The 27,123-nt window shown below is 50.3% G+C and overlaps 1 protein-coding gene and 3 pseudogenes across 1 annotated transcript; all 4 read right to left on the reverse strand.

Annotated features, from left to right (window-relative positions):
- Nucleotides 1-8,193: 8,193 nt before the first annotated feature.
- On the reverse strand, nt 8,194-11,907 carry LOC114776529 (interferon-related developmental regulator 2-like). The gene is given in 13 exon segments (XM_028966815.1): nt 8,194-8,703; nt 8,781-8,873; nt 8,944-9,072; nt 9,152-9,286; nt 9,626-9,734; nt 9,818-9,996; nt 10,082-10,135; nt 10,549-10,706; nt 10,784-10,908; nt 10,988-11,072; nt 11,154-11,235; nt 11,237-11,258; nt 11,720-11,907. Coding segments are annotated over 13 exon segments (1,305 nt in total). The 5' UTR covers nt 11,773-11,907; the 3' UTR covers nt 8,194-8,622.
- Nucleotides 11,908-12,091: 184 nt separating this feature from the next.
- On the reverse strand, nt 12,092-17,035 carry LOC114776536 (aminomethyltransferase, mitochondrial-like; annotated as a pseudogene).
- Nucleotides 17,036-18,640: 1,605 nt separating this feature from the next.
- On the reverse strand, nt 18,641-21,733 carry LOC114776535 (hyaluronidase-3-like; annotated as a pseudogene).
- A 108-nt stretch (nt 21,734-21,841) lies between these two features.
- LOC114776534 (cAMP-dependent protein kinase type II-alpha regulatory subunit-like) lies at nt 21,842-25,830 on the reverse strand (annotated as a pseudogene).
- Nucleotides 25,831-27,123: the final 1,293 nt, after the last annotated feature.

Below are 27,123 nucleotides of genomic sequence, written 5' to 3' on the forward strand. Positions count from 1 at the left end.
ACTGACTCTACTCGCCCGAACTCCACACAGCTCCTACTCCACACTTACTTCAAACCTGCTGTAGAAGTTCACGTTACACACACACAGAGAGAGAGAGAGAGGACAACATGTGTTATTCATTCTCGTTCACCCCACAGGCTGTCGAATGTCTTCATTCCTCCTTCGGTCCAGCTTCACTCCACCCAGCACGTCTTCCAACAGCCTACAATCTCAGTAAACACACACACAAGCGTGTACACACACATTTTAGTAATTGTGTAACACCCTGTGACAAAAAAATAATAAATTACACGCATAGTGTGTGTGTTTTCTATATTCTTAACTGCTTCAGGTCTGTTTCCTGTCAGAGTCTCGGCCATACTGCCCCCTGGAACAAACACACACACTCATGCACACACACACACACACACACACACACACACACTCATGCACTCACGCACACACACACTAACACTAACACTCCTGGCTAAATTCCCATTTCCATGTGGCGCCTGCATCTAATCCTTCTAGGTGACTCTTGTAAAATGAGTCCCCAATGATCCATACACACACACACAGAACAGATGGTTACAAAAAGCCCAACAATTACCTCCACTTACCCTCCCAAACACACACAAGCTGGAGGTCAGACTCCCTGAGGAGCTGCTCCAAATCCAGTAATACACACACACACTCAAGTCCCAGCAGCCACTGCTGCATATCAGTCCGAACTGGGGTCAGGGGGTCAGGAGGTTAAAACCACAGACGTATCTCCAGCGGGTTGAGTTACCTGAGAAGAAGAGGAGGACGATGATGGAAAGATGAAGACCAACCTACCTGCTGAAAGCAACGCTGGGCTCCACCCGTCATGACACAGGGGTCTCCACATTCTGCACACTACACACACTCTACTGCTCAGTCATGTTCTAATGACTCTGATTGAGAGGACCAGGAACCCGGGTGTGGAACGGCGGCGGCAACGTTCCAATGGTTGTGGGACTCAAACCCACAACCTTCTGATTACGGTGTGGTGGGCAATTTCCCGTCTGGGGAGCTGCAATAAAGGAAGTCAATTGAATCCAAGTTTATTTACCATGGCCATGGGGGGGACTGTGGGAAAGCAGGATCACGCCAGCTTCGTCACAGGGGCCTGGACAAGGACACTTGTTTGGAAAACATCTTAGCCTTGTACATCACCAAGTGACATACAGTTGTTTTCTGGCTGGTCCATGACCAAAGGTGAAACACGTGGAGTGTCCCCATTTCAACCTTCTACCACGGGTCCACTTCATTTCCCGCTAGGCCACACTGGAGAAGAGCAGGAACCTGGGTGTGAAACAGCAGCGCCGACGTACCAATGGCTCTGACTCAAGGGACCAGGAACCCGGGTGTGGAATGATGTTCCAAAGGCTCTGACTGAGAGGACCAGGAACCCGGGAGTGAAACAGTGGCGGTGACGTTCCAAAGGCTCTGACTGAGGGGACCAGGAACCTGGGTGTAGGAACAATGTTCCAAAGGCTCCGACTGAGAGGACCAGGAACCTGGGAGTGAAACAGTGGCGGTGACGTTCCAAAGGTTCTGACTGAGGGGACCAGGAACCCGGATGAAGGAACCATGTTCCAAAGGCTCTGACTGAGGGGACCAGGAACCTGGGTGTAGGAACAATGTTCCAAAGGCTCCGACTGAGAGGACCAGGAACCTGGGAGTGAAACAGTGGCGGTGACGTTCCAAAGGTTCTGACTGAGGGGACCAGGAACCTGGGTGTAGGAACAATGTTCCAAAGGCTCCGACTGAGAGGACCAGGAACCTGGGAGTGAAACAGTGGCGGTGACGTTCCAAAGGTTCTGATTGAGGGGACCAGGAACCTGGGTGTAGGAACAATGTTCCAAAGGCTCCGACTGAGAGGACCAGGAACCTGGGAGTGAAACAGTGGCGGTGACGTTCCAAAGGTTCTGACTGAGGGGACCAGGAACCTGGGTGTAGGAACAATGTTCCAAAGGCTCCGACTGAGAGGACCAGGAACCTGGGAGTGAAACAGTGGCGGTGACGTTCCAAAGGTTCTGACTGAGGGGACCAGGAACCCGGATGAAGGAACCATGTTCCAAAGGCTCTGACTGAGGGGACCAGGAACCTGGGTGTAGGAACAATGTTCCAAAGGCTCCGACTGAGAGGACCAGGAACCTGGGAGTGAAACAGTGGCGGTGACGTTCCAAAGGTTCTGACTGAGGGGACCAGGAACCTGGGTGTAGGAACAATGTTCCAAAGGCTCCGACTGAGAGGACCAGGAACCTGGGAGTGAAACAGTGGCGGTGACGTTCCAAAGGTTCTGACTGAGGGGACCAGGAACCCGGATGAAGGAACCATGCTCCAAAGGCTCTGACTGAGGGGACCAGGAACCCGGAAGTGAAACAGTGGCGGTGACGTTCCAAAGGTTCTGACTGAGGGGACCAGGAACCCGGATGAAGGAACCATGTTCCAAAGGCTCTGACTGAGGGGACCAGGAACCTGGGAGTGAAACAGTGGCGGTGACGTTCCAAAGGCTCTGACTGAGGGGACCAGGAACCTGGGAGTGAAACAGTGGCGGTGACGTTCCAAAGGTTCTGACTGAGGGGACCAGGAACCTGGGTGTAGGAACAATGTTCCAAAGGCTCCGACTGAGAGGACCAGGAACCTGGGAGTGAAACAGTGGCGGTGACGTTCCAAAGGTTCTGACTGAGGGGACCAGGAACCCGGATGAAGGAACCATGTTCCAAAGGCTCTGACTGAGGGGACCAGGAACCTGGGTGTAGGAACAATGTTCCAAAGGCTCCGACTGAGAGGACCAGGAACCTGGGAGTGAAACAGTGGCGGTGACGTTCCAAAGGCTCTGACTGAGGGGACCAGGAACCCGGATGAAGGAACCATGTTCCAAAGACTCTGACTGAGAGGACCAAGAACCTGGGTGTGGAGTGGACCCTGCAGTGCAGCACACGGTGTCACTGTGAAACGCGTCCTCTGTATTTAACCGCCACCCTTGGAGGGCAGTGGGCACCATGACAGGTGCCCATTATTATTCCACCTTAAGTAGTGGGTGTGAGGAGGTGTGTGAGATGCAGCAGGACTACAGAGAAGATATTACATCTCAACTAGTCAGCAGCCAACCTGGAAAACGTGGGACATCAGCGGTCCCACAGTTTGGATCATTCAGCATCTTTTTTCTGACTGAACTACAGAACTTGAACGTCCTTTCAGGCCAGGATGTGCATGGCGTGCGTGTCAGTGGAATTCCTCAGCAGTGAAGATGGACTTGTGGAGGAGACCACGACGGATATGAGCTTCACAGGGTCTCTCGCACTAATCCCTCCATCAAACACACACACACCTCACTCATCACCATCTGAAGCTGCCCTTTGTTTGAGGACAGGCTCCTGCTGTGAAGACAAATCTGTCGCCATGACAACATCCCCTCAAACATGCATCCCATGATCCCCTCTGCTGCCGTTCACACCACCGGTGGCCAGAACTGATTTCGTCCCGTATGCATCTAAAGAAAAGAAAACAGTCCTTTTGTTGTAGTTGTGAGGACGCTTTCAGACTCAAGTGGCCCTGAGCAGAACCCACACGGTTCCTCAGAAAAGAGCTGGAGTGTTTTTACAGAGGAACGTGAGAACCTGCACTCCTGACGTTTTATTATCCAACACAAGTTCATATTAAAACAACACAAATGAACACACACACACACACACACACACACACAATGAGAGTGTATAATTAAAAGGTTCCGATCCTGCCCAGAACAGCCCATCTGGTATCAACACTCACTTCAGATACTTCAGGCAACATCAATCAGAGAACAGCAGAGCATCATGGGACGTGAGCAGCCCAACACGGTTCAGAAGAGCAGAAACTGGAGATCATGGACCATGGAGGAGCTGACTGGAGAGATGATGAACTGGGGAGGAGAGGCACGTGGCCACACAGGTGTTAGCCATGTGTGTGTGTCTTCAGGAAGGAGAGAAAACCTCATGGGGACGTTTCATATGAGGTCAAATGCTTGACCTCAAACACAGCAATTCTGAATGGTGTGCATGTTACTGTCCTTTTTCTGATCTTCTCGGTTCTTGTGACAGAGCTCAGCGGGATTAACAATGGCAGAAATGTGCACACGTCTGTAGAACATGCCATATGAAGACATTTAGAAGTCTCTCAACACGATAGAGTGGAACAGCGGTCTGAAATTTCATCTCCCGTGTGTGTGTGTGTGTGTGTGTAAGAGGACAAACAATGTAAGCGGGTTGAGAAAACTGACCACAATAAATCATCAGAGAGCCTTACATTCTCCTGCATTCTGTGTGTGTGTGTGTGTGTGTGTGTGTGTGCGCGTCTGCATTCTGCTGTTTGCTCTTCACGACTGAATGGAGCATCTGAATGACAAGCGGAGGCTTCAGGAAGCCCAGAGAAGAATGAAGAAGTGAATAAAGAGCCGAAGAACAGTGAGGAAAATGTCCCACATCCAGAATCCAGAATGTGTGTGTGTGTGTGTGTGTGTGTGTGTGTGTGAGAAGTTTCAGCGTGTGACATTCAAGAAAATCAGAAGAGGCAGAGGTGAAACCCCCCACCATAAAGCAGCTCTCACACACACACACACACACACACACACACACATCGCTCATCACCTCCTCATTACACAAATCCACAGCAGGCAACACAATCAGACCCCCAGAGTTTGTATTCAGTGTTGTTCTCCTCTGAGTAACAGAACTTTTCCAATCCTAAATCTACATGGTCTTTCATTTTCCTACGTACGTTCACCAGGTTTAAACCCCAGGAGCAGCTCAGGGTCAAAGGTCATGGTCAATGTGAGCCTGTGATGAATTACAAATAAACTCTTGAATACGCTCAGTTTTTGAAGATCCTAATTTTAGGGCGGGTTCGAATCCTGAGCCAGCAAGGTTCCACTGAGGTCCCCTTGATGAAGGTCCCGTCCCCACACGCTGCTCCCGGGCGCCTGTCATGGTGCCCACTGTCACCAAGGGTGATGGTTAAATACAGAGGACACGTTTCACCGTGTCACCGTGTGACAATCACTTCACTTCACACTTTCATCTTCTCCTGGATCTCCACTGGAAGCGGCTCTGAAGCGTCTCTGCTCATTGTTCTTGCTGATTGAATGTTTGTGATGCTGTAGGTGTTGTTGCCATGGAAACCATGACATAATGAGTGTGTTACAGTGTGGAGGGGTGGGCTGGGTGTGTACCAGGGGCACCACCACTGTTCACTGTTCAGTGTCAGAAAACAAGTTCAACAATTCCAAGGTCAAAGGTCATGACCTCTGTACAAATCAGTGTCAGACAGAGACAGACCAATAGAGAGAAGGTGTGAAAACCATCAGCTGTCCTTCTACACACACACACACACACACTCTCAAAAGTAAAGGCACAATAAATCACCCAGACAAATCAGGTGTGTGTGTGTGTGTGTGTGTGTGTAATTAGCAGAAATGATCAGAAACAGTCACTACAGGAAATACACACACAGGCTTTTTCACTCTTTCTTGTTCACTAGTTTCTCGTGTCTGCTGCTTTACACACAAAGGACACACACGCACACAAAACACAGATTTATAAAACACACAACACACAGAGGAATTCCACACACAAAGGCTGAATGGAGTGGGGCCCATCTCTTTCAAAGCCGTATCCCAGGGGAGGAGCAGTGTCTGTGTGTGTGTCTGTGTGTGTTCCATACACAACAAGCACAATCCCACACACAACACCCCAATGTACAACACACAATCAAATACTTACCTCAAAACCATCTACACCGACAGAGAGAACAATCAACATCACAACACAATAAATTGACCAAATACTCACAACAATAACATAGAACTAATGTGACATATAAAGCACATGTGCCAACATTGAGTTGTTCATTTATAAGTGCATTGGTGGATGTGTGATAGTTACAGAATATAAGCAATATAGAAACCACAATACAACACAAAACAATACCAAACACCAGACAAAACCACAACACAAAACAATACCAAACACCAGACAAAACCACAACATAAACCACAAAACAATACCAAACACCAGACAAAATCACAACACAAAACAATACCAAACACCAGACAAAACCACAACATAAACCACAAAACAATACCAAACACCAGACAAACCACAACACAAAACAATACCAAACACCAGACAAACCACAACATAAACACCAAAACAATACCAACACCAGACAAAATCACAACACAAAACAATACCAAACACCAGACAAAATCACAACACAAAACAATACCAACCACCAGACAAAATCACAACATAAACCACAAAACAATACCAAACACCAGACAAAATCACAACACAAAACAATACCAAACACCAGACAAAATCACAACACAAAACAATACCAACCACCAGACAAAACCACAACACAAAACAATACCAAACACCAGACAAAATCACAACATAAACCACAAAACAATACCAAACACCAGACAAAATCACAAAACAATACCAAACACCAGACAAAATCACAACACAAAACAATACCAAACACCAGACAAAATCACAACACAAAACAATACCAACCACCAGACAAAACCACAACACAAAACAATACCAAACACCAGACAAAATCACAACAAAAACCACAAAACAATACCAAACACCAGACAAAATCACAACACAAAACAATACCAAACACCAGACAAAATCACAACCCAAAACAATACCAAACACCAGACAAAATCACAACACAAAACAATACCAACCACCAGACAAAACCACAACACAAACCAATACCAAACACCAGACAAAACCACAACATAAACCACAAAACAATACCAAACACCAGACAAAATCACAACACAAAACAATACCAAACACCAGACAAAATCACAACACAAAACAATACCAAACACCAGACAAAATCACAACAAAAAAACACAAAACAATACCAAACACCAGACAAAACCACAACATAAACCACAAAACAATACCAAACACCAGACAAAATCACAACACAAAACAATACCAAACACCAGACAAAATCACAACACAAAACAATACCAAACACCAGACAAAATCACAACACAAAACAATACCAAACACCAGACAAAATCACAACAAAAAAACACAAAACAATACAAAACAGCAGTCAGCTGTAAATGTGATGAATTGTGAGCTCATGTCTGCATTAATCTGTCTAAATGATGAATTGCTGCTCGATGTTTTTATTTGAAGTCTTTATTAACGGTTCCTCCACCACCCAGCCTTCTCTCCTTCTATCTTCTGTCCATTATATCCTGCCGCTGTCCTTTATACTTTTGTCTGCTCTGCTACTCCCTTCGGTTTCAGAGGAGTGGTGAGTGTGTATCAGTGTGTACATGCACATAAAGACACACACACCCCTGCTGTCAGGTTCTTCTAGGAGCTCAAAAAAAGTCAAATATCTGATCCTACAAACTGGAACCCAGCAGAACCAGCAGGAAACCAGACACCCCCCACCATGTCTCTGGTCTGCTGCTGGGTGGTGTGGGTTCTGCGGGGTTCTGCAGATGTCTGGTGATGGACGTGACCTCTGAGCTGGGAACGCTCTTCACAAAGCAACATTAAAACACTCCGGGTTTGAGTTTCATTTTTATTTCAATTCATTTCTCTGAGTAGGAGGAGCCTGTTCTGCTGATGGAATAATAAATAAACAGCAGAATCTTTTAAATCCTCAGAATAAGCACAGATAACGAGAACACACACACACACACACACACCACTTGTTGAAAGCTCGGTTGGTGTTCAGCCTGGCACATCACATCCCCCACTTACGAGAGTTAACGTCTCAACACACACACAGCTGTGATGACTGGTTTTTAACACACATGTACTCGTGTGTGTGTGTGTGTGTGTGTGTGTGAAAGACTCCATTTCTGGTCTGTTTGTCCGTCCCTCATGCAGCACAAACTCTAATTATTTCCAGGCGTTTCTCTGCATGAAGAACTCGACCAACAAACAGCGTCTCCATTAACCCACCGACCTCCGACCCCCAAACTCCCTCAACACCCCAAATCACTCAGTAACCCCTCAAACATCTCCGCCATCCCTCTAAAGCCCTAAAGCAACCACCCCCCCCCCACCACCACCAAGGCCGCCTGAGCCTAATATCAGAACAGCATGAGCTGCGCCACCTACTGGTCATTTCATCTCACACACAAAAACAAAAAAGTTCAATTTATTCTCATCCTTTATTTCACTTTATTTCTGTCACTGTCCAGTAGACTGAAGCGAACCCAGGACCGCAGCAGTCTCTCTCTCTCTCTCTCTCCCACACACACACAATGCGTATTCCGGCACGTTCTGTGATTTTCTGTAAAAGTTTCTGCAGTTTGTAATAAATAAACATTTCCTCCCAAACGCTGGAGAAGTTTTACACTTTATACAAACTTTAGAGTTAAAAAACTTCCTCTTATTAATGGTTTAATTCCATGATGGTAAATAAAAGCACACACACACACACACACACACACACACACACACACTCCACACACACACTTCTTTGCATTGTTCATGAAGTCCCTGGTTTGGCAGTCTTTCAAGTCAGTGGAGGAGGGGATGCGTCGGTGGGCGGGGCCCTGTCGGTGGGCGTGGCCTGACGTCACATCACGTCCGCTCGTTTGTCCCTCACTTTGTTCCGTAGTTTTGTTCGGGCTTTGAAAGCCGCCGCGTTGAATAAATGCTGGCGGGGGGGGAAGGAACCGGGTGAAACGGGCGGAGAGGCAGGGGCCAAAGGTGAAAGGTCAAGTGTGCACTCACCCGCTCTACGCGTGAAATTTTGCTGGATTTGACCGAGGTGTCGAGAATGAGGGGGGAACCCAGACCAAAAACATCCCTCAGGAGGGGGTTCCACTGCGGGGGTGAACACACACGTGAAAACTACGGAAAAACGTCACCGGGACGTTTAATCAGGACACGTCACCTGCAGATGGTGCAGCGTCCCCGACTCCAGCACGTCTTTGAAGGCCTCGTAGATCCTCCTCCGCACCCAGCAGTCGATGTAGAGGACCTCCGCCCCGAAGCGAACCCTCTCCTCGGAGAAGTCCTCGTTCTGGACACACAGACAGGCGGACGGACGGTCAGAACGAGAAGAGCGGAGCGGCTGGTGGACGCGAGGCGGTTCCTCAGACCTCAATGTAGTGAAGAACTTCTCTGAAGATGGAGCGCTGCTTTCTGCGGTCGTTTTTCGCCCGATGTTTATTTCCGTCCGTCGCCAAACCCTTCAGAGCTTCACACAGAGCGTCGCGGTTTTCATACTCGTAATCCTGCAAACACAGACACAACCCCGATAATAACAGACGCATCGCGATGCAGCCGCGGTCGATTCTGTAGACGATTAATCGTGATGAATGATGTGATTAGTCGTGATTAATCCAGTGAAGGTTCACACCTCCATCTACTACTTGTGAAGATGGTTGAGGGTAGTAGTAGCCTAGTGGGTTCAAACCCCACTTACTACCATGGTGTCCCTGAGCAGGACACTTAACCCTGAGGGGGGGGACTGTCCCTGTAACTACTGATTGTAAGTCGCTCTGGATAAGGACGTCTGGTAAATGGCGTAAATGTAAACGAAGAAAACGTGTTTTAAGAAACATGGCGGTGACCTGGTCGATGTCCCGCCCCATCTCGTACAGGAGAGCGATGGTCTCCCCCACGGCAATCCGGAAATGGACGTCCGAGCTCTCCAAACACGCCTGTAGACGAGGAAGATGACTGTGGAGAGAGAGAGAGAGAGTATCTATCTACCCAGAACCACCTGCTGCATCCATCCCATAATGAACGTGTATTGGTCTCACTGCTGCACGATGGTGCTCAGGTGACTTGATGGACAGAGGGTGGTGAGCAGCGCCCAGGCCTGCAGGGCCGCCGTGTGCAGCGGGGGCGTCCCGGCCTGCACCGTGGGGAGAGCCCCGCCCACCAGAGGGTAGGCGGAGCTGAACACGCCCTCCAGCTGCGCCAGAGCCTTCAGCAGGTCCTGCAGAGACAGAGACAGTCACACACACACACACACACACACACACAGTCGAACTCGCTCACACACACTCGTGCAGGCGCCTCACCTCGGCATCTTCTGCAGCGGAGACGTAGCAGCACATCCCGAGCGCACGAGCACACTGAGGAACAGACGAGGAACGTGTCGTCACCGCCTCCATTTACATTTACATTTACGGCATTTGGCAGACGCCCTTATCCAGAGCGACTTACAACGTGCTTTCAAGTCACTGGGTCACTTTTCCCACAACACCACAGCTCCTCCCACAACACCACTGCCCCTCCCACAACACCACAGCTCCTCCCACAACACCACAGCTCCTCCCACAACACCACAGCTCCTCCCACAACACCACAGCTCCTCCCACAACACCACAGCTCCTCCCACAACACCACAGCTCCTCCCACAACACCACAGCTCCTCCCACAACACCACAGCTCCTCCCACAACACCACAGCTCCTCCCACAACACCACTGCCCCTCCCACAACACCACAGCTCCTCCCACAACACCACGACCAGAGAACACACTCACACTCCGGCGCGCCGACAGGTTGGCACAGCTGTCAATCAGGATGGAACCGAGGACGGGGCCAATCGTCTTAAAGTCCTTCTCCCCTTCTGCCCCGCCCCCGACCTGGACACACAACAGAGAGCAGAGCGTCGCTGCAGCGGCCTGCTCCGCCCCTCCGCCTGCGAGCGCAAACACACAGGCGTTACACCAAGCTCCGCCCACATCCCAGCGCTTCTCGGTTGCTACGGTGACGTACCCTTCCTCAGGCTGCGCTCCAGGCAGTCGCCCACCGTGAAGTGTCTCTCCAGCAGGAAGTCCGTCAGCAGGCGGGACGAAAAGGCCTGTCGCAAGCTCTCCAGCGCACACACACGCACCTTCACACTGACACACACACACACAGGGGTCAGAGGTCGTACGACCCCTCCCAACATCAGCACAGAGCAAATCCTGCTGCGGTCACCTCTTATCGGCCAGATCATCGATGCTCTGCTTCAGTTTGTCCTCCGTCTCTTCCTGGGCGGTCTGTTCATCCACCACCTCCGCTGCTACACACACACATACACACACGTTTAAAATCCGCCATCTTACACACGACGGTGACACGTTGTGGACTGAGCGTTTGGTACCTTCGTCCTGTACTGAGGTGGCCTCGCTGGCGCTGCTGCAGTGACTCAGGACATCAGAGGCCAGGTCATCGTCGCTGACACCCCGACTCGCCCTTCACCCCGCTCCTGGCTGAGAGAGAGCAGGACCACGTCACATGTGGGGGGAAAGTTCAGCCCAACCTCCCAGGGACACGGTGTAAATAACACGAACTCTCTCACACACACACAAGTCACAAAAAGAGCCAATGGGAAGCATGAAGAGGCCGGGGCTTCACATGGCCAGGGAAAAGTGGGTGGAACAGGGGGCGGAGCGTCAGTATGAGCCGCCAGGTGATGGACTGCGGAGGTTAAAGGTGAGCGTCTTCCTGACGCAGAGGCGAGCTGTACGTAACGTATGGTCGTGACGTCACCACGCCACGGGCCGCGAGCACATGGTCATTGTCAGTCATGTCCGCATGGAACCGCGCTAAAATACCCCGGACACAGTTTGACCTTTCAGGGCGCACGACGGGGGATGAATATGGATTATAATCTGCATCTCCGGGGTCATAGGTCACGCCGGCGCCTAATTTGGGCACACCGTCCACAGTCTTTTACCTTTACTCGGCCCCGCACGTCTCCCCTTCTTACTCCGCGGCATGGCGGCCCTCCGGCGGAGGCGTGTATTATCTGTGTTTGTCCCCGGACGGGACACGTCGCTGGAAAATGTCGCCGCTGCGTCTCGTCCACGTTGCTGCTGCCGCTCCTGCTGCACTTTCCACCATCTTCCCTCTAACCGCCCCGACGCGCGCTGCACTCTGGGAGATGTGGTCAATGCCCCGCGAACGGGTTTATGGGTAATGTAGTGTTGCAACGCGACGTCAGCGTCCACCGTGCAGATTATTCAACTGCAACTCCCACAATCCTTTTCGCGCATCTGCTGCGAACCGCGAAAAGAAAACACGAACACGCTTCACAAGTTTCCATTTATAAAAAAAACTTTTATTAAAATGTTAATTTAATACAACTCTACAAATTTATTAACAGTGTCAGATAGAATTAATCAATTAATGTCGTAGGAAACCCAAACTTTGTAAATAAGTAAGGAACATTAAAATGTTAATTTTGGTCACAATTTAATGCATTTTAAGGAGCGTAATAATTTCATGCAAATTATCGTGTTAAGATCACGATCTCACAATATTCGCAAAAAACACTATCATGGTACTGAATGCACCTATGGGTGCTGAGCAGGGTTACATGCTGCCGAGGGGAATGATTAGTAATCGCGCGCAGGGTGACTGCATTAGAATTCTGCTCAGACCTGCTGATGGAGATCCAACACGCAGTCTTCTACTACATGCAATACCACACACACACACAATCACAAAAAGAAAAGGTCCAGAGGACAGATAGCATCTTCAGATCAAACCTGAGAAGGGACGTTCCGTGTGGCGGACTGGTCAGATGAGACCGACCACTCGGGTGGATCTACTGACCAGTATAGTATTTTGTGGGCACAAAGGGCATTTTGCTGACCAGTGCTGGCACGGCCTTCTTCCTCACCTCCACCTGCAGGGCTGTGCCAACCTTACTGAATGCAAGTCTCTACGTAACCCATGGCGATGTTCTGCTTTAGACAGGGGGAGGGGCATCCACTGGTGACCTCACCTGGAACAGGAGAACACGTGAAGAACTGTGGAACATGAACCCACCGGCCAGCTTCGGTGATGGTGAGAGCATGAGATATCTCAGCTAACTGTTCCCATTTCACCAGGACGGTGATTTCCGATTAATTTACCGATAATCTGGCCGCCGGGCGCGAGGATGGGCGTGTGCTGTCTGGCAGGAGGTCCTGCAGAGATCAGCCCCACCCGCTTCCTCTGAGTCTTCTCTTTAATCTGAGGAACGACGACATCGGCACCTGGAAAGTCTCTCTGTAGCCGTCGACGCTTCCCTATGGATTCATACGCGCGCACACACACACACACACACACACACCGTGTTCACAGAAGCCATTTAGAATACCCAGAATACCCTGGACGTGTGTGTGTTAAAACCCACCTATAGTCCACACCAGACCGGCTTCCACAGGTGTGGTTGTTTCATCAATGTCGTTACCATAGAGACAGAGACCCGCCTCCAGCCTCAGACTGTCCCGAGCGCCCAGCCCTGCCAGCCGGACCTCGCTGTTGGCCAACAGCTTCTCAGTCAGGGAGACCACAGCCTTGGACGGAACGGAGATCTGAGACCAGAACACACGAGTCAAGACACAGCTGCAATACACGCACCCTACAAAACACACACACACACACACACCTCCACGCCGTCTTCTCCCGTGTACCCACACCGGGTGACCCTGCAGCCCGCAATGCCGAAAACTGGGGTCAGGACAGAGGTCATGAAGGTCAGTTTCCCGAGGTCATCACACACGCCTGGCTGCAGAACACGGACCATGGAGGGTCCTGGAACCACACACACACATCAGATTGTAGGGGTGTGTATTGGCAAGGATATGATACGTATCACAATACGACTATATCACGATATATTGCGATACTCTACAGTACAGTGAAAATGTAAAAACAGCTGAAATACAAGATTCTGCGATCGATCTGAAAAGCCCCCAGCTGTACAGCGCCACCTACAGGAGTGGAGGTTGTAGTGTGACGCTGAGTTCCATCTCTGCTGATCGACAGCACCACCCGGTGGACTACATTTCTATACTTTTATCTTTTCTTTTTTTTTTATAAAGTGAAGTGATTGTCACATGTGATACACAGCAGCACAGCACACGGTGCACACAGTGAAATTTGTCCTCTGTATTTAACCATCACCCTGAGTGAGCAGTGGGCACCATGACAGGCGCCCGGGGAGCAGTGTGTGGGGACGGTGCTCAGTGGCACCTTGGCGGATCGGGATTTGAACCGGCAACCTTCTGATTACGGGGCCACTTCCTTAACCACTAGGCCACCACTGGCCCTTATACAACAATATTGATGTTTGATGTCCCCGTATAGATACAATGTCACCATGTAAAATATCGTGAGATATTGCTATATAAATATCAGATTCCAAAACCCTGTTGAACATGAATCCCAGTTCAGCTGAGTTCAGGTCCCTCAGGAGAACGTCTCACCCTGCAGCGCGATGAGACTGTCCTCCAGGAACTCCACATCTACGTCATGACCGGCAGCTTTGAACTCCTGCAGTCTCTCCTGTAAGAACAGACACTGTGGGTTCTGCCGCCCGACCCGACTCCTCTGGATCTGACGTTCCGCGCTCTGACCTTCATGTGGGCGGAGTCTTTCTCTGCGCAGCCGGCGTTGGAGACGACGTACAGGTAACCCTGGTCTGTTTTAGTGACTATAAGGTCATCGAGGATCCCTCCACTGCTGCTGGTGAAGAGAGAGAGCGCCCCCTGCAGGCAGAAGCAGAAGCTGCAGGTGGATGGACTGCACAGACGGACTCAGATCAGTAGCCTAGTGGGTAACACACTCGCCTATGAACCAGAAGACCCGGGTTCGAATCCCACTTACTACCATTGTGTCCCTGACCAAGACACTTAACCCCGAGTGTGTCCAGGGGGGGACTGTCCCTGTCACTACTGATTATAAGTTGCTCTGGATAAGGGCGTCTGGTAAATGCTGTAAATGTAATCTTCTCATATCTCACCTGGTTCTCCTTCAGTTTCCGCCACGTCCCCCCACGACCAGACTCTCCATGAACTTCACTCTGTCCTTCCCATGGACTCTGGTCTGGTGAGAATCAGCAGATTATATAGGGGTCCATGCACCATCATGACACACACACACACACGGTCTGACCTGCAGCATGTGGCCCACGTCGAAGAGAGAGCAGCGCTGCCGAGTGTGTGTGTGTGAGACGATGTGGCTGTCCCTGTACTGCACCGCCATGCTCCACCCGGCAAACTCCACCATCTTCCCACCATGAGCGCCATGGAATTCATACAGCGGCGTCCGCTTCAGAGATGCCTGACACGCACGCACACACACACACACACCAACAACTGAAGTAACACATTTTTGTTCGTGGTAGGCAGTATGAAGTGTATGTGTGTGTTGATGACCTTTGACCGTCAAACTGAAGGCTGTTAATGACCATCAGTCAGCAGTGTCTCTTAAACAAATAGGTTCAAAGTCAACACACACAATTCCACTACACTTTACACAACTTTACACAACTCTCCCGAGTAGACTGTAGTGTGTTGATGGTAACGTGGTCTCTCTGGATAAGGGCGTCTGCCACAGGCCGCCCGGATCCGGTTCGGTTCTGTTCGGTACCTCTGAAGTAGACGCGCGTCGCTCCTGCTGCGCTGCGGATGCTGTTGACGGGGTCACGGTCGGGGTCAGGGCCCGGGTCACGATCCGGTGACCTCTGGAGAAGAGTCGGGACAGCATGGTCCCCGCAGCCGAGTCCGCGCTCCGGTTCCAGCCGCTCCGCGTCGTTCCGCGTTACTTTCGGACTCCGCTCCCCGTCACAGCCAATCAGAGCGCGTATCGCGCCGCGGTGCTTTCTGGGAAATGTAGTTCACGCTCCTGTCGAATGGACTGAGATCGATTGATAAAAACAGGAAAGGGCAGAAAAGCTGTAATAATAAAAATTCTGCAGCCACCACACATCTCATCTTGTGAAAGTGATGTTATTGTGAAACACTGCAGCGCAGCACACGGGGGGGTCGGGATTTGAACCCGCAAACTTCTGATTTCAGATCAGAACCTCCACATCTGTCTGAAGTAGCTGCTTCTCTGTCTGTAGCTGGACAGCGAGGTGGAATATGAAGGCATCTCGGACTCCCTGGGATGGGCTCTGGACAGTGATCTACATGAAGATCACAACGTTCCGGGTTACGGATTCGGACCTTTGTTATTCCCATTGTACATGCTGCCTCCTGGCCTGGTTCTACATCTCGCACAAGACAGATCTCCTAACACCCTGAGGGTGCTAGATGTGTGGGAAGATGTGGACGTTCTTCAGAGTTTATTCAAAACCACCTGCTCGGAATTCTGAGGGATTATCCACAATAAACTCAACAACATATGACACAACGAACCTTCTCCCAGGACACCAGGTTCTGTCAACATGACACAAAATGAAATAAATCCAGAAGTTCCTGGACTGATCTGCTTTTCTCTGCCCTGTATCCAGATGTGACCAGAGGAGGATGGGCTCCCCTTTCAATGCTTCGTCCTGTTATTGGATTTCTAATAGATAAAAACAGTGGTGGCCTAGCGGGTAATGAAGCAGGCCCGTAACTGGAGAGTTGCACGATCGGTCAAGGTAGCGTCCCCACACACTGCTCCCCGGGCGCCTGTCAGGGTGATGGTTAAATACAGAGGACACGTTTCACTGTGTCACCGTGTGCTGTGCTGCAGTGTTTCACAATGACCATCACTTCTGGATCTGGAGAGGGATCTACAGGACGATTACTGCTTGTTCCGAGCTTGAGCTGGGGTTCTTGCTGTAAATTAGTTTGTTCCCCTCTTCTCATGTAGACTATTAATAACCACACACACACACACACACACACACACACACACACTCTCTCAGACAGGGGCAGCTATTTTTGGCCTGGGGCTTTCGGGGCAGATCGTCACTCGTGCAGACTTGGGACATCTAGCGAGGCAACAGCACGAGAGACACCAGAACGCAAACACAAACAGGATTCACCTTCCTGACACACAACTTTGAACCACACACCCACCAGCCGGACAGTATCTCCTCCGGTCTCATGACTCTGGTGAAGACACACTCTGAAGGTACGATCTGAGAGTGGATGTACACTGCGTGTGGGGACTTTGTGCTCGGTGTTAAGTGTGTGTGTGTGTGTGTCTCTCAGGAATGCTGACTTCCTCTCCTTCAGCACCGTGGTTTGTGAGGATCAGTGACAGGGAACTGACTGAGATTCAACTGGCATTCCGTCAACTCTATTGATGACCTGCCATAGAACACATTCTGAGCAGCTGCGTAAAGGTGTACACACCACACACACACACAACAACTGCACACATTCAGAGGCAGCAGATAGCAACGTCGATTTTCCTCAAACTCCAGGAAGCCGACCGGCCCGCCCTCCTGCCCCCCCTCCACCAAAATGGGAACGTTGTACTGCACACCACTCCTGCTGTCTACCAGATGGATCACCCAATGAGACCACAGTGGTGGGGCTTCAGAAGGTGCCTGTTGGCAGTAGATTGCTGTGGCCTCTGGTGGCGGTCAGCTTCTTCATCACACTCCTCCTCCTCCTCATCCTTGTAGGTAAGACTCTGACTGCAGAACCAAACTTTACCCATTTACTAAGAAGAGTAGAGGCAGAAACAGGGGTTTCATCTCAGATCAGGACCCGTAAACGGGGGTTTAATCTCAGATCAGGACCCGTAACAGGGGTTTAGTCCTCAGATCACGACCTGTAACGGGGGTTTTAATCTCAGATCAGGACCCGTAACGGGGTTTAGTGTCAGATCAGGACCCGTAACAGGGGGTTTAATCTCAGATCAGGACCCGTAACGGGTTTAATCTCAGATCAGGACCCGTAACGGGGGTTTAGTCTCAGATCACGACCTGTAACGGGGGTTTAATCTCAGATCAGGACCCGTAACAGGGGTTTAGTCTCAGATCACGACCTGTAACGGGGGTTTAATCTCAGATCAGGACCCGTAACAGGGGTTTAGTGTCAGATCAGGACCCGTAACAGGGGGTTTAATCTCAGATCCGGACCCGTAACGGGTTTAATCTCAGATCAGGACCCGTTACGGGGGTTTAGTCTCAGATCACGACCTGTAACGGGGGTTTAATCTCAGATCAGGACCCGTAACGGGGGTTTAATCTCAGATCAGGACCCGTAACGGGGGTTTAATCTCAGATCAGGACCCGTAACAGGGGTTTAGTATTATATATCAGGACCTGTAACATGGGGTTTAGTCTCAGATCATGACCCGTAACGGGGGTTTAATCTCAGATCAGGACCCGTAACAGGGGTTTAGTCTCAGATCAGGACCCGTAACAGGGGGTTTAAGTCTCAGATCAGGACCTGTAATAATCTCAGATCATGAACATTATCACCAGGCTTTTAAAATATCCATAAATGAATAAGTGAATACAGTTATTGTACTTATTGTTTTGTATGATACTGATACTTGTGTGTCTTTGTGTGTGTGCAGCCCGGCAGGTTGGCCTGGTTAACTCTGTCTCTGAATTGGTGCAGCACAGACAGAATGACGCTCAGCAGATATCTGATCTTAAAGGGATGATACAGAACCTGCAGAAGAACCTCACCCGCATGGTGCATTAACTTGACACACACACACACACACACACACACACACACACACACACACCTGATTAGTGCATGTTAGTCTTGTGAAATATTTTATATGAATTTTTACTGCAGGAGTTGTCAGTTTTTCTGTGTGTTTAGTGCTGAAGATGGCTCTGATCAATGCTGTTTTGAACAATATTCAGCTTTTCATTTTTAAAATACATTTTTTTTACTTAAATAAAAACAAAAGTGTTCATGCTCATTTATTCAGATCAATACACACAGTTTGACAAGAAGTCTGTAGGTACAGGTTCCATTCTGACCTCTGACCTCTGTTTTCTGTGTGAGTGACCAGTGAGAGGTCAGCTGGTCTGTAAACTGCAGGTCACTTTCTGACACACACACACACACACACACACACTATATGAGCCCAGGTGCTGATCTGTTCTCACACTCCACTCCACTCCACCCGTGGTAACACACACACCGGAACGCAGTACGTAGGTGGGCGGGATTAAGGTCCTTTTGGCTCAGTGGGATCATGTGACCCGAGTGAGGTCGTCGGCGAGCACAGCGTCCATTTCCTCGGCACACAAGCTCAGAGCAGCGGCGTACGCCGCGGCGCAGCATCAGCACGTACACGCCCAACACCGACTTGATGTAGTGCTGCAGCAGGGCGCACTGGTGCTGGACACAGAGAACAGATCGTGTCACACACTCACACACACGTCACCTCACCAGCTGCGCCACCTTTCCATCTTCCTGCTGATCAGCACACCAAGTGGCCGGTGGACGTACATGGTCATATACTGACCTTTGACCTGGTAAATTCAAGTTCTCCCCACAGCACCACGCCATCCGCTCCCAGTGCTGCAGCCTCTCCGAGTGTGTACTGCAGGTCTGTCTACACACACACACACACACACACACACACACACCGGTGAGAAGCCGGCGTGACGACAGCACCCTGTCGTTCGGACCCTGGTTTACCTGGTTCAGGAAGTGCAGCGTGCGTCTGAAGGCGATTCGGGCGTAGGGTAGAACAGCTGGACCAGGTGCATGCTTGGGGATCCGCGACCCTGAGGGCCTCGAGTATGCGATATCGGACCATCAGCTGACTGTGGGCGTGTCCTGCCAGCCTCTGTGGAATGTACACGCTGGGGTAGAGGGCGTGGCTCTCCCGCCACAGCCACGCCAGCTGGCGGCTACGCCTCCTGGTGCCTGCAAGGCACCGCCACCGTATAGCCACTGTGCCCCGCCACCGCGCTCATTGGAACATTCCGGGAATCCATAGAAAACCCCACAGCCACCTGGGACGGAGCAACCTGCCAAGCCTCAGAGTCTGCAGCATGAAGCCCCGCCCAGCTCTCTCAAACTCCGCCTTTGCACGTGATTGTCACTTCCTTCATGCCGAGTTCTGATGTTCCCACCTTACCAGCTGTTCAGATTGCCTCTGATAGGCCGCTCTCGCACCAAAGTTCCTGCCCCACAGCGGGTGCCACGCCTCCCAGTCCAGCACCGCCAATCCAGCAAAGTGGCGCCTTAAGACGGCCTCCAGCTGTGCCTCAGCCAATAAAAGGTGAGCGTTGAGATGGCCGAGCTGTGGAATCCCTCCGTTGACCTCTGACCCTGACCGCATGAGTCGGGGGTAGAGGCCGAGCCGCTGCTGGTAGAACAAGCTGATGTCAGTGCCCAGGAAGTGGGTGTGGTGGTTGTGTGTGATGTCATATTCTGACAGTGGCAGCGAGACTCCGTAGCGCCGGTGACATCGGGCAGTGGGCATGTTCCAGATTACGGAGAAAGCACGCCTCTCGGCCCCGCCCACACGCATAGTGGCACCAGTGGTGAAAAGCTCCGCCCTCAGAATCAGAGGAGAGATGAAGAGCAGGAGGAACATGACTGATTCCTGAAATGAAACACAACACAGGTGACATCTGAAGCAGCCAATCAGGTGAGCCCTGACTAAACGGTGGGGGGGTGGGGCTTATACGGGCTAACGCAGAGTTTAATAACAGATCTGGGTTTACATTTACGCCGCCATTCCATCTGATGGACAGTGTAGCTCTGCGGAAGAAACCAGAACTTCTGCAGTTTCCACTGATCTAGGAGAACTTGACACGACAAGATGTTTCTGCCCCAGTCTCGAGTTTGATTTGAATATGGAACCCAGGTCTTCTCTCCAATATTGTTCTTGGAGGGTTTTGCCCCATGTAAAACCCACCACTCTCACTATGAGGCTGATGAAGGTCCTCCAGGACAAAGTCGGAGAAGCACTAAAGACCTCCCGGTTTCTTCAGTGTAGGAGCTGTTAAGACACCAACCTCCACTTTTGCAAGAGCTCTTGGCAAAGTTCCTGTAACAAACATCATCTCTGGGGAACCAAGAAGGTCCTCAGCAGAAACAAATGACTTTACACAAATAGTGATTTGTGTAATAGAATACAGCAAATTCTGATGTTCCTGGTGAACGCGTGACACTAGTCAGGGTGAGGATGAAGACCCAGGTTCGAACCCCACTTACTACCATCGTGTCCCTGAGCAGGACACTTAACCCTGAGTGTCTCCAGGGGGGACTGTCCCTGTAAATACTGACTGTAAGTTGCTCTGGATAAGGGCGTCTGGTAAATGGTGTAAATGTAGTCATGTGACCTTTATTTACAGGGAAATTACAAATGAAGTAAAATTACAATTAGACACACAATGAATGACCACATTCTAACATGTCACTCTAGAAGATGTTTACTAATGAAAGTAAAAGTGAAGCTGGTCCACCTACCGAGACGCTCACGTCCTCCTCCCTCCACGAGTGGCAGTTGAAGGACGGATGGCGCGCGAGACGCGCGTCGCAACTGCTGACCACTTCCTGCGTGTGTAAGAGGCTCCAGAACTCCGAACTGATCCTGGGTCAGCACCCCTCAGGGACCAGAACGGGGTTCTAGAGGCCGGTCTGGTGAAAACTGGAGACCGGATGGTACTGGTGGTGATGTGTGTAAATCTGTTCCACTCTCTCACACACGGAACAAATAAGTGACTGACCACCAGGTTACCAAAATGTTCTGCTTTATTTGTTTTCAGAAGAACTCGCGCGAGAGAAAAGCACTAAACCTGACACCACCTCCAGCTGAACCCAACAAAACCATCAATATAATAATAATAGTAATAATAATAATAATAATAATACATGAATCAATACATGTGTGGAGCTCTGCACTGAGAACAGCGACCCTGAAAGCAGAGGTCGTCGTTATGGGAACCACCAGCACTAAATCAACCACCAATAACAAAAAAAAAGAGAACATCTCATTTAAATACGTTTATCAAAGCTCCGCCTCCAAAACGCTGGAAACGCAACCAATCATCCAGCAGCTGGCTCCTCTTCCCCTGTCGTTTCTCTAGTTGGTTTTTTTTGCGCAGCTGAGGCTGAGGGGGTGTGTGAAATGGGTCCTGGCTGGGGGTTTCATCTTTGTGTGTATGTGTGTGTGTGTGTGTGTGTCCTTAAACGCCAATAAAGAGCTCAGGGACACAGGACTGAGAACGCTTTCATATCAGACTGAGGAGAGTGTGTGTGTGTGTGTGTGTGTTGTAAATGTGAGTGCACATCTATGATAAAGCAGGGAGAAAACAGGAGTGTGTCTAAGGAAGAGTGTGGTGGTGTGCTTTTAAAGTAAAGGTGTGAAACTGGTAGTGTGTTGGTGTGTGTGTGTGTGTGTGTAAGGCACGTCTCTCTCTCTCTCTCAGTCCCTCAGGTCCATGCTGGATCCAAACAACGCCACTAGCTGCTCCTCGTAGTGAGCGATGTTCCTCTTCATGATCTCCTTACAGGAACCAAGCAGGCGCTCAAACGCCTGGATGTCAATGACTGCAGAGACACACACACACACACACACACACACACACACACACAATCAAGACACAGGTTTTCCAGGATGACTCTACAAACAGATGGACGCTCCTCTTCTCACCCAGACACTTGACGTATCCGATGGCGTATGCTGAGGCGGCGCGCGCGGCTTGTTGGTGACAGAGCGAGTTCCCCGAAGTACTGTCCCCGCGGGCAGCGTGTGATCTCCACCTCCACATTGTCCTGCAGGTCAGACTTGGTCTGAAGAAAAGAGAGGGAGAGGAAGAGAAGAGAGACTGAGAGAGGCCTTCAGCGTCCACCTGCACACTGGAACCCAAATCTTGGGTTCTCCAATCTTGTTCTCGGAGGGTTTAGCCCCATGTAAAACCTAGTGGGTAACACACTCGACTATGAACCAGAAGACCCAGGTTCAAACCCCACTTACTACCATCGTGTCCCTGAGCAAGACACTTAACCCTGAGTGTCTCCAGGGGGGAACTGTCCCTGTAACTACTGATTGTAAGTCGCTCTGTATAAGGGTATAAATGATAAGGAGAGAGGGGGCGGGGCTACACTGACAGCACAAGGTGATGAAAACTCATTTTCTCATTTATATGAACATCCTCATCTCATCAACAAGGTGAAAGGTGGAGGGGTGGGGCTTATATGGGCTAACACAGAGTTCCAGAAACCGGTGGTTTATGAGGACCTGATGAGCACGAATTTGGTCCAAAATGTGGCAGCCACCTCATCTTCAACCAGCCGAACCACACCCACGTCCCGCCCTCTTCTCACCTCTCTCCACCGCTCCCGGTAGCTGCTCACATCGAGTTTTTAAAGCCTGATGCTGCCTACAGGGCTGTAAATTCACCTGTTACACCAACACACTACTAGCCAGATACACTCCTGCACGCCCTCTCAGATCTGCACATGAAATGAGACTGAAAATTCCTTTGTTGTCCCTGGCTGGTGGGACAACTTGTCCTGCTCCATTCGACAAGCCGAGACTACCACCACCTTTAAGAAGAGCTGAAAACCCTCAAAAAAAATATTTCAGACGAGTCTAACATTTACACACACACTGCACAAAATAAATAAATAAATAAATATCCCTCGTCTAGCACTTAATTTCCAAGCATGTTCTTTTTCTAACAAGTTCTGCCTTATCGGGGCTCTTAGTTTTGTTAACTCAAAATCAATAGAAATGGAACGAGAATTGCTGGTGTCGTCCTCCTGTAAGTCGCTTTGGATATAAAAGCGTCTGCAAAATAAAGTAAAGTAAAGTAACGTAAAGTAAAGAATCAGTTTCTGGCGCAATAGTGCATCACTCCAGGTGGCCACTAGGTGACAGAAGTGACAGGCACCACCACATTTACCAGACGCCCTTATCCAGAGCGACTTACAATCAGCATTTACAGTCACTCAGGGTTTAGTGTCCTGCTACTACCAGCCTACATTCCCCAGACTCCCACCGCCCACAGGGGGACCCCCCTAAAGCTGTGAGGCTGGGACCAGACTTCCTGTAGCACGTCAGGCTCTTACTTTACTCTTCATCATAATCTTCACCTCCCCAGACTCAACAATGTAGAAGCAGTCGCTTGTCACCCTGTAACACACACACATTCACACACAGTCAGAGTGTGAAATATTAACAGTCGACATGTGATGAGCTGCTGCCCTCTGAACTGACCTGCATGATGATCCTCTCACCATCCTGAAACGACTTCACGCCCAGAACGTCCACGATCTTCATCCGCTCAGACAGCTAGCACACACACACACACACACACACACACACAGTCAGGTGTTCAGGATCGATCCCGTTCAGGGTGTGTGAGACCCCACAGAGCCCAGCAGCTCAGATCATTTCTCACCTCCAGAGTCTTCAGCAGAGGAACAGACTCGATGAAGGTCTCATACATCCTCCTCTTCTTGGCATTGTTCTTCACTATTAGCCGACGGAACGTCGCCCGGTCCTGAGGGATCAACCCTTACAGTGAGAACCCAACAACAGTACCGTGTCTCTCTCACACAACACACACACCACACACACATACACTCACCAGGCCCCAGAGCGCCCCCTCTTGTTTGGCGATTGATGGTGGCAGCGCGGGGCGTGTTGTACATCAGCGCCAGTTCCCCGAAACTTCCTTATTATCGTAGTGGCCAACGCAGCAGCCCACGCTGTCCCTCTGCACCACGATATCATACACACCTCTACACAGAGACACACACACACACAATATCCCCTGATGAACTTCCTTTATTGGAGGAGGTTCCGTTCACCACTCTGGCTCAGGTGGTCTCAGGGAGAACCCACAGGTGACCAGCAGGTACCACCTTCAGGTCTCCACAGGGTTTATAAACCTGAGAAGGTCCTCTGGAACGGAAGGGCGAATCGTTGTCCAGTTGGCTGTGAAATAACCGTGACCTGGATGACTGAGAACCTTCGCGGATATTCCCACCCAGTCCCCCTGCACCACGATATCATACACACCTCTACACAGAGACACACACACACACACACACACCTCTCGATGACGTAGAAGTTGTCTCCGTCGTCTCCCTGATCGATAACATGTTCATCAGGCTGACACGGAGTTCGAACATGGCGTCTAACACTTCAGAGAACTGATTCCTGCAACACACACACACACACACACCTTTTTACAGTGGCTGTCCTTATTTAAAACGAGGGTTCGGTGTACGAGTGTGTGTGTGTTGTACCTGGTCCAGCGTTTTGAAGAGTAGGATGTCTTTACACGCCTCCTGTAGTCGGCAGCGCTGCTCGTCTGTCTTTGGGTGGACGACCCGCGGCTCGGAGTCGTCCTCCTCTTCATCAGGTTTTTAATCGTCTCAGCACACACTGGTACACACACAAAACTGGAGCAATAACTAACAGGGTCAAAGGTCACGGCATGATCAGTAGGTTCCTATAGACACGCCATCGGCCCCTGAACGTTCCCCTCACCTAACATCTCAGGAGGCGTCTTCTGGAACACACCCTTGAATTACATGGATGATGTCAATCAATAACCGCGGCTGATTGGCCGCTTCCCATGTTGCTGTTTTTATGGTCTCAGCAGTGAAACTAATCCGATGCAGCGGTTGATTCCCAACCGTTCCCATTCATACTCCCCGCAATTCCCAACCATTCCTAAATTTCCAAACCGTTTCCGAGCTTAGTCCCAGTATTCCAGGGCCAGTGGTGGCCTAGCGGTTAAGGAAGCGGCCCGTCCCCACACACTGCTCCCCGGGCGCCTGTCATGGCCGCCCACTGTCACCAAGGGCGACGGTTAAATACAGAGGACACGTGTCACCGTACTGCAGTGTTTCACAAGGACAATCACCAGTCTACTGCCCAGCATTACTCAACCATTCCCTGACTATTCCCGGTGTTTCCGATCCAACACTTTCCTAACTAGAACCATCTCAAACATAATGACACTGACACACAGCAACTGTGGCAGAAAATTACACACAAACTACACACACACACACACACACCCACACACACACACACACACCCACATGATTAGAGCTCTGACGTCAAGCGCTACTTACCAGACACTCTTCTGTTAAATCTGCTGGGAGGAGGAGCTGTGAAGAGAGAGAAAGGTTACATTTACTTCTAACACGGGGGAGGAGGTGTGTGTGTGTGTGTGCTGCATTAACATATCCGTGTCAAACCCCAAGACCGAGGTTCTCCCTATCTTCTCACTCCATCACCAGGCTGTTACACTCCATTAACTCAAAGATGAGAAGGTAACACACACAAACACACACACACACTCGACATTCTGCACACCATCGATAGCAAGCACGCCAGCACGGCTGATCAACATGCAGCCCTCCTCTTCCTGTGTGTGTGTGGCAGATCAGGAAGCTGGAGTTGCCATGGAGACGTCCTCCTCATCCACACAGAGGAGGAGAACGGAGGTGAGAGGAGAGATGGTCTTTCTGCGCCCCCGAATGGCGAGAGTCCTTCAGCTTCTCAAGAGTCTCTCTCTCTCTCTTTGACCCCGCAGTGGGCCTTTATCCTGTCCCACAATGCACCATTCAGCTCTACCAGTCCAGCTGCTGGGATAAAAGCCTCGTTCTCCAGACACCGGTCTAGTCTGGCAGGATGGTTCCTGATTGTGCTTCTGAGCCTCTTGATATAGATTTATTGTCCCGTTTATAAACACTTAGAACATTTGCGGCAGACCCAAAGTTCTACAAATGTTTCTAGAGGAGAACAACGAGCGTTGTCATGTTGTTGAGGGAGGGGCCTGAGGCAGGAGATGCCCCACCACACTCTCAGTCAGAACTCCGCGACGGAACCCACACTGCAGCTACTGGGTTCTCCACCACACCCAACTCCTCCCCTGGGCATCCACCTCTTTATCTCCATCTTACTCCTCCTCGTCTCGTTCTCCCTGCAGGCCCATAAAGGCAGCAGCCAAGTCCTGGTCTCAGCTGCTGGCAGCTTAACCCTTCACCGTCTGCGCTTCTACCGGAGCCTTGACCGCCACCCACACCGCGTCTCCAGCCCTTATCTGCAGCGATTGGCCAAGGCCGCGTCCATCCCTCCAATCTGATAGGTGGAGGTCGGAGCGGAGCCCCCGCCCCCAACTCCCGGGTCCATTTTTAACCTCACTTCCTGACATAATCTAACAGAATTGCTAGTTAATGTGGACATTGTCCTACAGAATATAAACATGCATTTTAACAGGCCGTAGTCGTTCCTGGTGGCCTGTCTTAATCTGACTTACTCCACCAAATGACAGTGTTCCTTTAGTCAATTTAATAATTAAAACAAGATTCATTATTATGGTGTACACACGTTCTGTTTTTCTGGTCCGCTTCGCCTTTAGTCATCTGACGAAAGCCCCGCCATATACCTATAACCCA

Source organism: Denticeps clupeoides, unplaced genomic scaffold (genome assembly GCF_900700375.1).
Source record: "Denticeps clupeoides unplaced genomic scaffold, fDenClu1.1, whole genome shotgun sequence".
Lineage (NCBI taxonomy): Eukaryota > Metazoa > Chordata > Actinopteri > Clupeiformes > Denticipitidae > Denticeps > Denticeps clupeoides.